This window comes from Chinchilla lanigera, unplaced genomic scaffold (assembly GCF_000276665.1).
Source record: "Chinchilla lanigera isolate Chin_1 unplaced genomic scaffold, ChiLan1.0 scaffold00115, whole genome shotgun sequence".
In the NCBI taxonomy this organism is placed as follows: Eukaryota; Metazoa; Chordata; class Mammalia; order Rodentia; family Chinchillidae; genus Chinchilla; species Chinchilla lanigera.
This window is the reverse complement of record NW_004955516.1, coordinates 3,049,841-3,062,179: the sequence shown is the minus strand read 5'-3', so window position 1 is coordinate 3,062,179 and position 12,339 is coordinate 3,049,841. Positions and strand designations below refer to the sequence as shown.

The following is a 12,339-nucleotide window of genomic DNA, read 5'->3' as shown; positions in this document are numbered from 1 at the left end:
GCTTTTTAAGAATGTTTTCAGTCTGTGCTTGATTGAATTGACAATGTAGAACCTATGGCTAAAGAGGACCAACTGTATATGTTACTTCGATAATCAAAAACAAAAGCTGTAAAAAGAAAAAAAGAAAGTTTTTGAATCGAGAAAAGATCTGCTTAGGGGGAGGGTAGTAGGTGACCAGGTTGAGGATATGTCTGAGAGAGGAAAGGTGAGAGGCAAGGAGATGAGCCACAAGGTTCTTTGAAGCCATTCAGAAGGGTGCCTTTCCACCTTACAATGGATGGGGCAATATTGAGTATGCTATGTAGGAGGAGCACATGTCTGGATGAATTCTTTGCACATGTCAAGGAGGTCTACACAGAAGGAAAGAGGTCTGCAACGGGGACTGGGACAAGATCTTTATAATATATGTACCTGACAAGGAATATATATCTGGGAGATAACTTGTATAAATCCATAATAAAGACAGACAAACCAATAAGATGTGGCCTAACTTAAGCCAACACTTTCCCAAAGATGAGATCAAAGAAGCCAATAGGTACTATATATGAAAAAGGCTCTACATCACTAGTTATCAGAAAAATGCAAACAAGACCACACAATGAGATTTTTAGACACCCACTACACTAACTAAAACTTATTAAAAATAATAAGTACTGATGGAGATAAGGAACACAAGAATTCTCTCTTCCTATGCATATGGGAGGAAATCAGTGGAAAACTGTTTGGTACTACCTACTAAACCTCTCTCTGTATACATGTTATAATCCAGAAGTTGCATTTTGATGTGTTTATGTTCAGAAAAAAAAAAATGAGCAAGAATACTGGTGGCAGGGGCTGGGGATTTAGCTCAGCGGCAAAAGCGCCTGCCTGGCAAGCGCAAGGTTGTGAGTTTTGTTCCCGGTACCGGAGAAAAACCAAAAAAAAAAAAAAAAAAAAACAAAAAACCCAAGAATACTGGTGGCAATTTTGATTCACAAGAGCCTGAACTAAACACGTCTCAAATGGCCATCAACAGTAGAATGCGTAAGCTGTGGCAGCGTCACATATTATATTGCAATGAAAAGAAAGCAAACTACTGATGAATGCAACAACATGGCATGGAGACATGGCCACAACAAATAGCACGACTTGTTGATGATATAGCATTACAATATTTTAATATCATAGGATTCAATTTAAGTGAAGTTCAAAAACAGGCAAAGTACTTTATGGTGATTTACCCAGACTATCTTTAGGAGTTAGGGTGACTTAGTACTTTGATTGGCTTGGGACTGAGAGATTTCTTGTGATGTGGGACTTTCAGTGCTAAAACTATGATAGTCTCCAGAACATTAGGAGGTCTTCTTTGAGAGGGGACTTGAAAAAGCACTCTGAGGGGTCAAAAATGTCCAGTATCTTGATATAGGCAGTGGCCAAGAATGACTGCATGTATGAAATTTTATCCAGCTATACACTTCAGGTTTATGTATTTAAGTATGTGATTTGTTTTTGCCAAGGTAAGAAGACAAAGAAAGCAAGGACTTGTCTAATAAGGTTATGGAGAAAATCTTGGTGCATAGAAAAATGCAAACCCAGTAATCTCTTCTACTGTCTGGCTGTCTTGTTTGTTAGGCATTGGGACTTTTTTTTTTTTTTTGGTTTTGTTTATTCTCCGGTACCGGGAACCGAACTCACGACCTTGCGCTTGCCAGGCAGGCGCTTTTGCCGCTGAGCTAAATCCCCAGCCCCAGGCATTGGGACTTTGATCTGAAAAGGGTAGAGCAAAATGTGGTGAACAGAAATGGAAATCAAGATGGATAAAGGACAGCTTTATTTTTCTGAGTGAGTTCTCCATCCTGTGAGATTCAGAGACCTTGTGCACTTTGTTGATGAACCACGGGGTGTGAGTGCAGAGAACAGAAAGGACATGAAAACTCATTTCCAATATTCAAAAGGACCAAGAGAGTAGATCAGATAAATTGGTGATTAGTGGGTTGATCTTGGATCATAGCAAATATTCTAAAACTGGCTATTAGTAGGATGATTTATGAACCTCTAGAAGGAGAGATGATGATCCTTTGGAGCCACTGAGGATTCTTTTAATCAAATCATTCCAGACTAACTTAATTTCTTTCTTTGACCTCTTATTTTATTTTTAATCAGAAAATTGCAACAGACTTAGAATATATGGATTTTAGTGAGGTATTCAACAGTGATTCTCAGGACAACACTGTAAAAGAGACTGGGGAAGCAAGATTTTGGCTGCTAGAAAATTAAGATGATTAGTAACTGGTTAACTGACTTTGCCTAGCAATTAATGGATTCACCCTCATAGAGAAATCAAGCTTTCTCTTTGGCCGTGGAACATTTTTATTAACAACTAGGACACTGAAAAACTTTTGTTTATTAAAACTAAAGATGATATATATGTATATATATGGTAATAGTGGTTATGATTCATATTAACTGAGGCCTAGAGTCAAAGATTTAATCTAGGATAGTATTTAGTGGGATAAATCAAAAGTTCTGTTCTATGAACTAAAATCTAGCCATAAAGGCGGTTTCAGTTAACATAATGTTTAATATGCGTCAGTATGAGGGGAATGCCAAGATGGGGAAGAGGACTGGGGATGTGGACAGGGTGCAAATATTTTGAAAGTTTGAATGAGTAAGAGTTCAAGTTTATTTTAAGGATCTATAACATATGTATGGCTTGGTGACTAGAAATCTAGTTTGATCTTCAGTAAACTGATATATTGATCTGTGGTCAGTGCACATATATAAACTGGAAGTAAATATACTATATACTCATTAATCCAAGGAAAGGGTTTGCAAATCATGCTTTCCATAAGACTCTTGATAACCCTTAGAGAGAAGAGCTAACACAATTGGAAAAATTATAACTGCTATAAATGACCCATGTAGGTATAAGACCAAATTAATATGTATTGTAATATTTTTGTATTATTTTCCCACATTAATAACTGAACTTCATCAACAGTGGCTTAATACATTAGACTGATTTCCGATTTTCCTCTGAGCAGTAATTCTGCAAAAGCTAAATCACAGGTTGGGGGAATATGTTTTCATCATTGTTATTTTCTTGATGTATTATTACAGTGTTACTTATTTCTCTGTTGTTCAAAAGATGTTTTAAAATTCCTGGTTTGGTAATTTTTTCCTTTGCTTCTGTTATCGTTAATGTCTAATGTTCTTGGCTTTTAATTAGAGAAAGCAGTCTTTACTATTTCCAAATTAAAATATTTGTTGAGGGGTTTGTGGCCTAACAAAATAAATTTTGGAACATCACATATAAATTAGTTCTATCATTAATTCTTCCACATGATGGTCTTTATAGATAAGTATATGATTATGTAGTTTAATCTCAGCTTATTTCTTACTATGTGGACATGTGTAGAGGCATAACCCATCTGGACCTCTGAGCCAAGTCACACTTACAACAAAAGTATTTGTTCCAGAGTGCAATAGTCGTCCCTTATCTGCAGGGGATGTGTTCCAAGATCTTCTGTGGATGCTTGAAGCCATGGATATGCAAAATTCTATATATGCTACTTTTTTCCTATGCATAACTATGCAAACGTTTAATTTATGAATTAAGCTCGGTAAAAGATTAACAGCAATAAGCAATAATAAAATAAAACAATTATATTGTAATAAAACTTACTTAAAATTGATATTTCTGGAATTTTCCATTCAATATTTTTGGACAGTAGTTGACTGTGGATAACTGAAAGTATGTTAAGTGAAACTAGCAAAAAGGGGGGACTGCTGTACACCAGAATAGGCACAGTGAGATACCAGGGGGATAATTTCATAGCAAGGACAATGGATGGTTTGATTCATACTTTTTTTGGTATCGGGAATCAAACTTAGGACTTTGCACTTGCCCGGCACCGCTTGTGCTCCTGAGCTGGATCCCCAGCCCAGTCTGATTCTTTAAAAAGGAGCTTTGCTGACTAACATAGAAGTTAAAGGAAAGCGGAGAGCCCTATAAAAATGAAGGCTGAGTTGGATGGTCTCTCTTGATGACTGTTCAGGCTACAGTTCTGTTTTGGCGGGGGCCCCATCTTATTCCATATTTGAGCATCCTCTGGATTGGGCCCCTAGTGACCCATCTCATGCCTGTATATCCCCCAGTCTCCTCTTGCTTCCTTTTCCTTCTCAACTCGACTGCATCAAGACTGGGGAAGCCTTTCACTGTCTTCTTTTCATTCAGGAAATTAATAGGTAAAGTTTCTTTGTCCTTCTAAGTAACCCTTCAGCCACAAATGAGAGGTAGTGAGTACCAATGATTCTATCCCTAAACAAATTCCACTGCTTAAAGTCCTAGTTGCTTCACCTCTCAGGAGTTCAGGAGAAAGAGAAAGTAGGCTTGTGGGGACACGCGCATCCATGCTGTTCTCGGAACATCCCATTCTCGGAACTGCTATGGACAGCAGATACTGCCCAGGGGACTATTTTCCAAGGGGCACGGGAAGCAAGGTCTCTTGATCTCATAGTCACCATGTCTCTCTGATGGGGCTGGGGCCCTGTTCACCAGAGGACATGAAAGGAACACTGCCCCGTGTGGTACTAGCCGGGCAACTTTGATTGCTTAATTTTCCTTTTCTACTATTAGTCATTTCATCCTTGACTCCAGTGTTATATAAGCATGAAAATGATACAGTCATCAATCAGCTGTTTTTCTTTGGCAGCATCGATACAGTCATGTGATCTTCTAAAAAATCTAATACAATGTTTTTGAATGGTTGGTAGCTCAAGAGGGATTAAAAATATTTATAGTCTGAAACATAGGTATGAGCCCAATATACAATTTCTATCTTTATTAAACACCTTATCGCAACCTGTCTTGTGTCAGAATGAGTCTAGGAAGGTCTCCTCATCGGGGTGCTATCTTCCAGGGTGCAGAGAGCTTGTTTTGGCACCCTTACGCACTCCTTGAAGCGCCAAGAATAGGTCCTGAAAAAGGCCTTTACATGTTTTTGAGTTAAATTTAAGCAAACACAAATTTCCCTTGTTTAGTAGTTACACGTAAACCTATATTTTGATTCCATTATTGAGGGCATTTTGGTTAATTTCCTTACCTCCCCGATTCTATATATTTAAAGAAATAATGGAGAAGTAGGAAGTAAAATTGCCCAGGGGTCCTTTTAAACAAAGCTGCTGGAGTACTCTATACCGCCATCTAGTGGGTGGAGAGGCTCCGCGGCCGTCTAGTTCATTCCTTTTGGAGGGATAGGATCTGTGTTTAGGACAACGTCAGAAGCTGTGGGATCGTACTCGAGAGGACAAGAGGCGGACACCATGGAGGACATGTGCTTTCCTCTCATTAGCCGCGGGCTGCCTCGGGTGCTTACTTCTTTGCGCTTGGCAGAATAGCAGAGGAAGCCCTCTTTGTGAGCAAGCACGTCATGAGAAACTCTGAGTGGTGCTGTTGGCTATAGTTCTATTTGTGAAGTAGTAATTTAGGCTGTGGGATATTCCCGCCCGAACAATGCACTTTTCCGAGGAGAGAAGTCATGGTTTTCTTAGTGTAAGTGCTACACACACACACACACACACACACACACACACACACACACACCATTGTTTTTTCCCCTTCTTCCTGTCCTCTTCGGCAGCTCTTGCTGCAGCCTACTGTCTGTGGCTCTAGAGAGTGTCCTTAAGACAAAGCTGCACGTGGCCCTGCAGGAGGGGAGCCCCAGACAGCCTGTGACGATGACTACTGGGACTTTGCATCCAAGCTGACTTTATTTATTCATAAATGGGACTGACAGGCAAAGCCTCAAGGCCCCTGAACCATTCACACCCCTCCTCCCTTCAATTTACTTTCATTTCTTTGATATTTTTCTCCTCTCCTCTCTGCCTTGTCAGTTTTCTGAGCAAAGCATGTTAGTGTGTTGTGGCTTCTTTTTCTTCCCCAAGCACGTGCCAACACAGATGCGTGTGCATGCACACATGCTACAGATGGACACAATTGGGGGCTCTGGCCTAGATCTTTGTTGGAAAGTGGCTCTTAAGGAAATCAGGACAAACACACATAAGTCAAGCACAGAGAATCCTGGGGGCAGGCCTGACTGCTAGACTGGGCTGGCGTGGGGCCCTGTGGTATAAGTGGAAGGAAGAGGGTGTCTCCCTACCATTCGTCTATCCCGTAATAGCTCTCCAGTTGGCCCCTGAACCTCCCATGTAAGTATAAAAAGATAATAATTTCCAAACCAGAAATTAGGACTCATGTCTGATGAATTATCAGAAAAATAGGACAGAGCTGTTCAGCCCAAGCTGGGGTGAATGGTCATTCAGAGATTTCATCTTATTCCAGCGGAGATCAAAGATAGAGGCTGCTTGCTTGGCAAATAATTGAGAAGGATTCTGAGGCCACATCTGGGCTTAGTAGAAGAACACAGGGACGTGCAGTTGTTTGTCAGTAACCACAGGGGACTGGTCTCAGGATCCTCCATGGACACCAAAATACAAATGCCCAATTCCCTTATTTGTAATAGTTTAATATTTGCATAGAACCCATGTACATCCATCTCTGTACTTTAAATCATCTCTACATTATTTACAATAACCTGAATGCTATGTGAATGGTTATACTGCATTGCTCAGGGAATAGTGACGAGGAAAAGAGAGTCTGTACATGTTTAGTACACACCTAGTTTCTTTAGAATATTTTTGATCAGTGGTTGGTTGAATTCACACATATGGAGCCCATGGTTGCAGAGGCAGAGATATTAGAAAAGTCCAAGACAGTCAGAGAGGGGCTAGTGGAAACTTTGCAACATTGGCTTTATACTCACATGGTTTCTGGGAGGACCAACGGTGAAATGCTCCCAGCTGTTGGCATAAACTAAATTATTAGGTTGGCTGCCCATCCCCTGGCTCTAAAATTCACCACTTTCACCATTTTAACATGCACAATTTAGTGGTTTTTAGTACATTTTAAATCTTGTACAATCAGCATCACTCTCTAACTGCAGATCTTTTCATCACCCTCTGAAGAAATCCTGCACTCATTAAGCACACACCCCCAATTTTCCCCTGCCCTTAGCTCTTGGCAAGTACTAATTTATTTTTTGTCTCTATGAATTTGTCTATTTTTGATATTTCCCATAAATGGGATCATGTGTGGCCATTTGTGTCTGGCTTGTTTTACTGAGCATGCTTGCAAGGTTCAGCCATGGTGTGGCATGAATCAGTACTTATTTCCTTTTTACGGCTGTATAATATTCCACAGTGTGGATACAATCCATTTTGTTTATGCAGTCATCATTTGATGGCCATTTGGGTTGTTGGCACCTTTTAGCTATTATGAATATGCTGTTTTGAGTATTTAATTAAAAGTTTTTGCTTGAACACTTGTTTTTAGTCCCCTTGGGTGGATAAGTAAGGGTTTTTCTTCTGCCTTTGGTAAAGACAGATCCATTTGAAACTGTTTGATGGGTGAATTTTATTAAGAAGAAAAGAGCAGCATTTGGGTCCTGCTAGATGAGGCCTGGTGGGGATGAACAGATGGGTTAAGGTAGGGTCCTAAATGGTTCTGGATTGAGCTATCTTAGCAAGGTATTGTTAATGGATGCCATTTGGGCAGAAAGGAGGGAGACTCGTTTAGCTAGATGTAAAGCAAGATGCTAAAGTAGGTAGAACAAATTTTAGCACAATAAAGAAAGAGACTCACCTATTACAAGAATGCTACTTGCTATGCATTTCTGTTGTAGCATCTTCATATCTATAAATTCATTAGGATGACTAAATCAAGCAGAGCAGTTACCATTTACTGGCATTTGAGAAACAAGGAAACCCAGCGGCCTAGCTGGGCACCTGGTGACAGTGGGCATTCAGTCAGTATTTGCTAAGTGAATGAAGCACAGTATCCAAAGAACTCAGAGCTGAGAGAGTCTTTGAGATTATCCCTAGGACAGTGACGGTGAACCTTTTAGAGACTGCCTGCCTAAACTGCAACCCCAAACCTGCTTATTTTCACAATGTGCCAACACTGCAATTAAACCTGACTACTGAAGTTTTAGTTTAGAAAAAACAACTGTTAACGGATGTTCTGCTGCTGGGGGACTTGGCTCACATGCCCACAGAGAGGGCTTTGCATGTCCGCTGCAGCACGTGTGCCATAGGTTCCCCACCACTGCCCTCGGCCCTCTTTCCAAGCCACTTTTGGAGCAGGAATGTCAGAGCAGAGTAGGGAAGTCCTGGGCTTAAATTCAAGGTCACCTCAGTAAATGAAAGACCCAAGTCAGTAGTCCGCCCCTTGTCCCCATATAGAATGTCGCAACGTCAACTACATTGCTTTGAGGTAACGTATACTCATGTCTATTTCTACCGCTGCGCCATAAGCTCCTGGGAGTTGAGCGTGTGTCTGACTCGTCACTGAGTCCCCAGGATGCAGCGCGGTTGTTGAAACTTGTTCACTGGATGAATGAGAGCCAAAAGTTCTCCGTTCTTCCTGGATCTCTGCTCCTTCTCATTTTGCCACAGCTTTTAGTGGCAGATCTAGAACTTGACCATAGTTCCCAGGCCCCAAGGACCTTTCCCCTACACTCCAGTATTTATATCCATCAAGATAAGTGACATTAACTGCATCCGGCAGGTTGTTTTGGACTTGTCGGTTCTCCTGAAATGATGCCTACTCTATTTTATCACAGGAGTGTCTAGAAGACAACAGGTAATTTTTTCCTTCTTTCCAAGCCTAAGCCCCATCTAGTCTCCTTCTGTAGAATCTCATATATCTTGTGCATGAGGAAGTTCCTTCCTTTGCTCTGTTGTCCGGGTCCGGGAGGAGGTAGTCTTTTCTTGGGGACCGTACTTAGCAGTATGGGACTTGAAAATATGGAGGCAGGAAGAGGCCACGGGATTTTCAAGAAGTTCTGAAACAACAAGTTCTCTGTTTTTCCTGGATTCCTTGCCTACCTTGCTACGGTCTTCAGCACACAGGGTGGCAAAGTAGAAACAGTCTCATATTGGTCTTTCGCAAGCCTCAGAACCGGCTGTGGAGTGGCGTATGGCCTTCACAGAAACACTCAGAGTACTATTTCACTCAGAACACTGAGCGGTCTATGTCCACATCAAGTTGACACATAAAAGTACCCATCATGCCACACAACCTAAGAGCAAAGCCAGTCTTGTTACATGGAAGGGCTGTCCAGGAGCCAGTGAATCTTCCTTGCCGTATGTCCTTCATCTTGAAGAAGCCAAGGGAGGGTTTGTTAGTGCTCAGGACCAAGCCAGGAAACTTTAGGCATCCACGTGAAGGCAGTAGTGGCCCAGGGAGGGTGGGAAGCAGTCTTAGCGTCCCCACAGGAAGGGTAGTTCCACTCCTCAAGCCTTGGCATGGCAGGGAGGTTGCGGTGAGCCTCTGCTTTCCCATCTTCGCCGAAGGTGAGCCATTGCTCAATCTTCAGAGGTGGCATCTTCCACCTTGAGGGCCCAGCTGTGTGTGTGTGCAGGCCCGTGGCTGTGCTGGTTTCAAGGAAGGAGACAGTAGAGCGGGCAGGAACTGATGCACCACCCTCTGGCTGAAGTCCCCCGGGCTCCATGAGTAGAGTCATGGCAGTGGGTGGGGAGCACTCAAGAGAGAAGAGGGTGCTGTACTGTCAGAGTCTGCCTCTTTAGTGACAGAAGTTTGGTCCTTCCTTACAGTGGGAGACAGAAGAGGAAGCTGATTTGCAAAGTGGTCTGTCTGTATGGTGAAGGAGGATAGATATGGGAACTTCTGTGGGAGGATGTGCACCTACCCTGGGAATTGGTGGAGGCTACCAAGGGACTTTCAGGGGCTGGGCTGCTAAAAGTCACCCTATGAGATCTTCCGCCTAGAGGTGGCCCCTGGGAGTAATTTCTCAAATAATCTCTGAGGGTCACATCAAAAAGAATGGTAGATCACAACAGGACAGAACCCTACAAATAAATCTTATTAAGTGTTTGTCTTGTCCCAAGTAACTCTGTTTTATTATAGTTTGTATTATAGTTTAGACAGGCCAGAATGTGTCCTTTTTTGTTCAGAGGAGATGTGAGATTGGAATAGACCTCTCTCTCACTCCCTGTCCCTCTCTCTTCCTCCCTGGCTTCTTCCTTTCCTCTCTTTCTCTCTCTCCCTGTGCTCACCACACACCTACGGCCCACACACTCACCTGCACCAGGTCTGGAGTGAGGCGCTTGGCCTGCAGCCATTTCTGGAATCTTTCTGTTTTCCTCAGGACACGCTCAATGCTGCAGGTCTTTGGGGCCGATATGGACGCACAGATTCTCCTGTCTGAGACCTCATTTTGGTATCTGTTGATCAGCCTAAAGATCTCCACAGGGCGCCAGGTTTTAGAATCGTCTGAATAATTTGCAGGGTAAGAAGGCAAGTAGTCAGAAGGCAGTTCGAGGTGGGAAGCCAGTGAGCTGTCAAACCTGTTGGAAGAACAGTCCTTTTAGGATTGACCTGTGAACTGGAGCCCAGCAGAGCCAAGGGGCGGGAGACAGGGAAGGACAGCCCACCTGATCCGTTTCTCTTAGATTAAAGTACTCCAAACTCTTCTTATAAGAGGACACTTCTCATTTCCTCCAGCTCCAAGAAGTGTTTATGTGATGTCAAAAAAGGTGAGGGAGGTATGCGTGAGACAGAAAGGATCATCTTCGCTCAACTGGTACAGAAGGGCTAGTTGCAGCCTCCTGAATTTCTGGTCCATGTAAAGATAGTAACTTTACACGTGCTGATGCTTTCGATTCTTCTCATACCCTGGCCTCACTTTACAGGTTTGGAAATCGAAGCTCATAGAGCTTGAGTGCTTTGCCAAAGGTCAGACAGTATGTTGCAGGGGTACAAACCCCGGGCTGTCTGTCAGCAAACTCCACCATCTCTCCCCTCCCTTCTCCTGGTCCCCAAACCACCTGCCCTCTGAACGATGCCTGGGTCCTGGAGGCACTGTTCTCAGAGAGGCTCTTGGGTCTGCACTGGGGAGATCGATGCCCCTCTGTATCCAGCATGAAGGAGCCCTTTCCATTTGTCTTTCAGTCCAAAGACTGACGTCAGCAGTACCAACCAAGTCCCAAACAACTGTGACTGCTAAATGGCCACCAAAACTGGAAACTCGGGGCTCCAGGAGCTATGCAATTGTTCATAACACCCTCAGCCATTTTTTTTGTTATTGTTTTTTTTCTGGTACCAAGAATCGAACTCACAACCTTGCGCTTGCCAGGCAGGCGCTGTGCCGCTGAGCTAAATCCCCAGCCCCTCCCTCAGCCATTTTTAAACTTCCTCAGGGGACAGGTACAGGCTTATTATCCTTTGCCAGTTTCCTCAGCCCTGTGCTTGCCTTTTTCTCTCCACTCATTTCTCCAACTGCGTGCTGGAATTTCCACTACAGTAGAAATGCAAATCTCCTGTGGACTGATGTGTGAAAAACTACCCAGAAAAAGTTTACCTCCATTATTATTAATAATTGAGGGTCTTACAGCAAGTGAAAATATGGCTATATAATATGTTAATTTAATTTAAATGAGAATCTTTAGATTCTTATCATTGGGCATTATTGAGTAACCCCATGAGAATGAGATTTGGATAATGTGCTTTGGAAGAGATAGCATTTTAATGGGTCCCAAACTCTAGACTGTTTTATTCTCTCACTTATATGATGCAGCCTTACCTAACAGACCACAAGCTTTTCCTATTATTTTGATGGCAAAGAAGGCCACACAAAAATCTTGGAAGGGCAAAGGGGTCATGGGACTTGTCCAGGGAGTGGAGGGCACAGGTCTCTGAGTCCCTGGAGAAGGCGTGAGAGCTCTGGACCTCTCACATTTGGGAAGATGGACAACCAACAAAAATGGTCAGGAAGCAACTTCGACAGTGCAAATTGCAATGGAAGTAGACACCAGGAATTCCATTCGAGAACATAGCCACAAGGATATTTAAAAAGATGAAACACTGTAAACTTGTGATGAGTTGATTTTACTGGAAGTTTCTGGACAATCATGGGAAATGATCCACCCCTCTGGGAGAATCAACTAGGGCCTACCAAAGGTCCTGGATTTAAGCATTTACAACTGGTTGGCTCTTTCAGTTAATGATAATAGTAACACACATTTATGAAGTACTTAAGCGAGCCAGTCACTTTGCTAAGCACTTTATGTTAATTAATTTAATTCTTTCACATTGAGAATTGATAGGAAAGCACTCATAGGTAAAGGATAACTGGGATATGGGAAAAGAGAAGGGAAAGATAGAGAAAGTTTGTAGATATGTATATGCAGGATAGTTAACAGGGGTGTTCTATTGTCCTGTATTTCCTTGCTGAAAGAAACTGTCAGTGAGGCATTGGTTGATTAGCTTTGTATGTCTAT

General features: G+C 42.5%; 1 protein-coding gene across 2 annotated transcripts in view; it reads right to left on the bottom strand.

Moving 5' to 3' along the window:
- The window catches only part of LOC102029321 (chromosome unknown open reading frame, human CXorf36), a 40,629-nt gene that overhangs the window by 19,561 nt on the left and 8,729 nt on the right, over positions 1–12,339 (bottom strand). For both annotated transcript variants that reach the window (XM_005408985.2, XM_013506933.1), the window contains exon 2: positions 10,143–10,407. In XM_005408985.2, the coding sequence (XP_005409042.1) occupies positions 10,143–10,407 (265 nt within the window). The remainder of the gene's footprint in view (positions 1–10,142; positions 10,408–12,339) is intronic.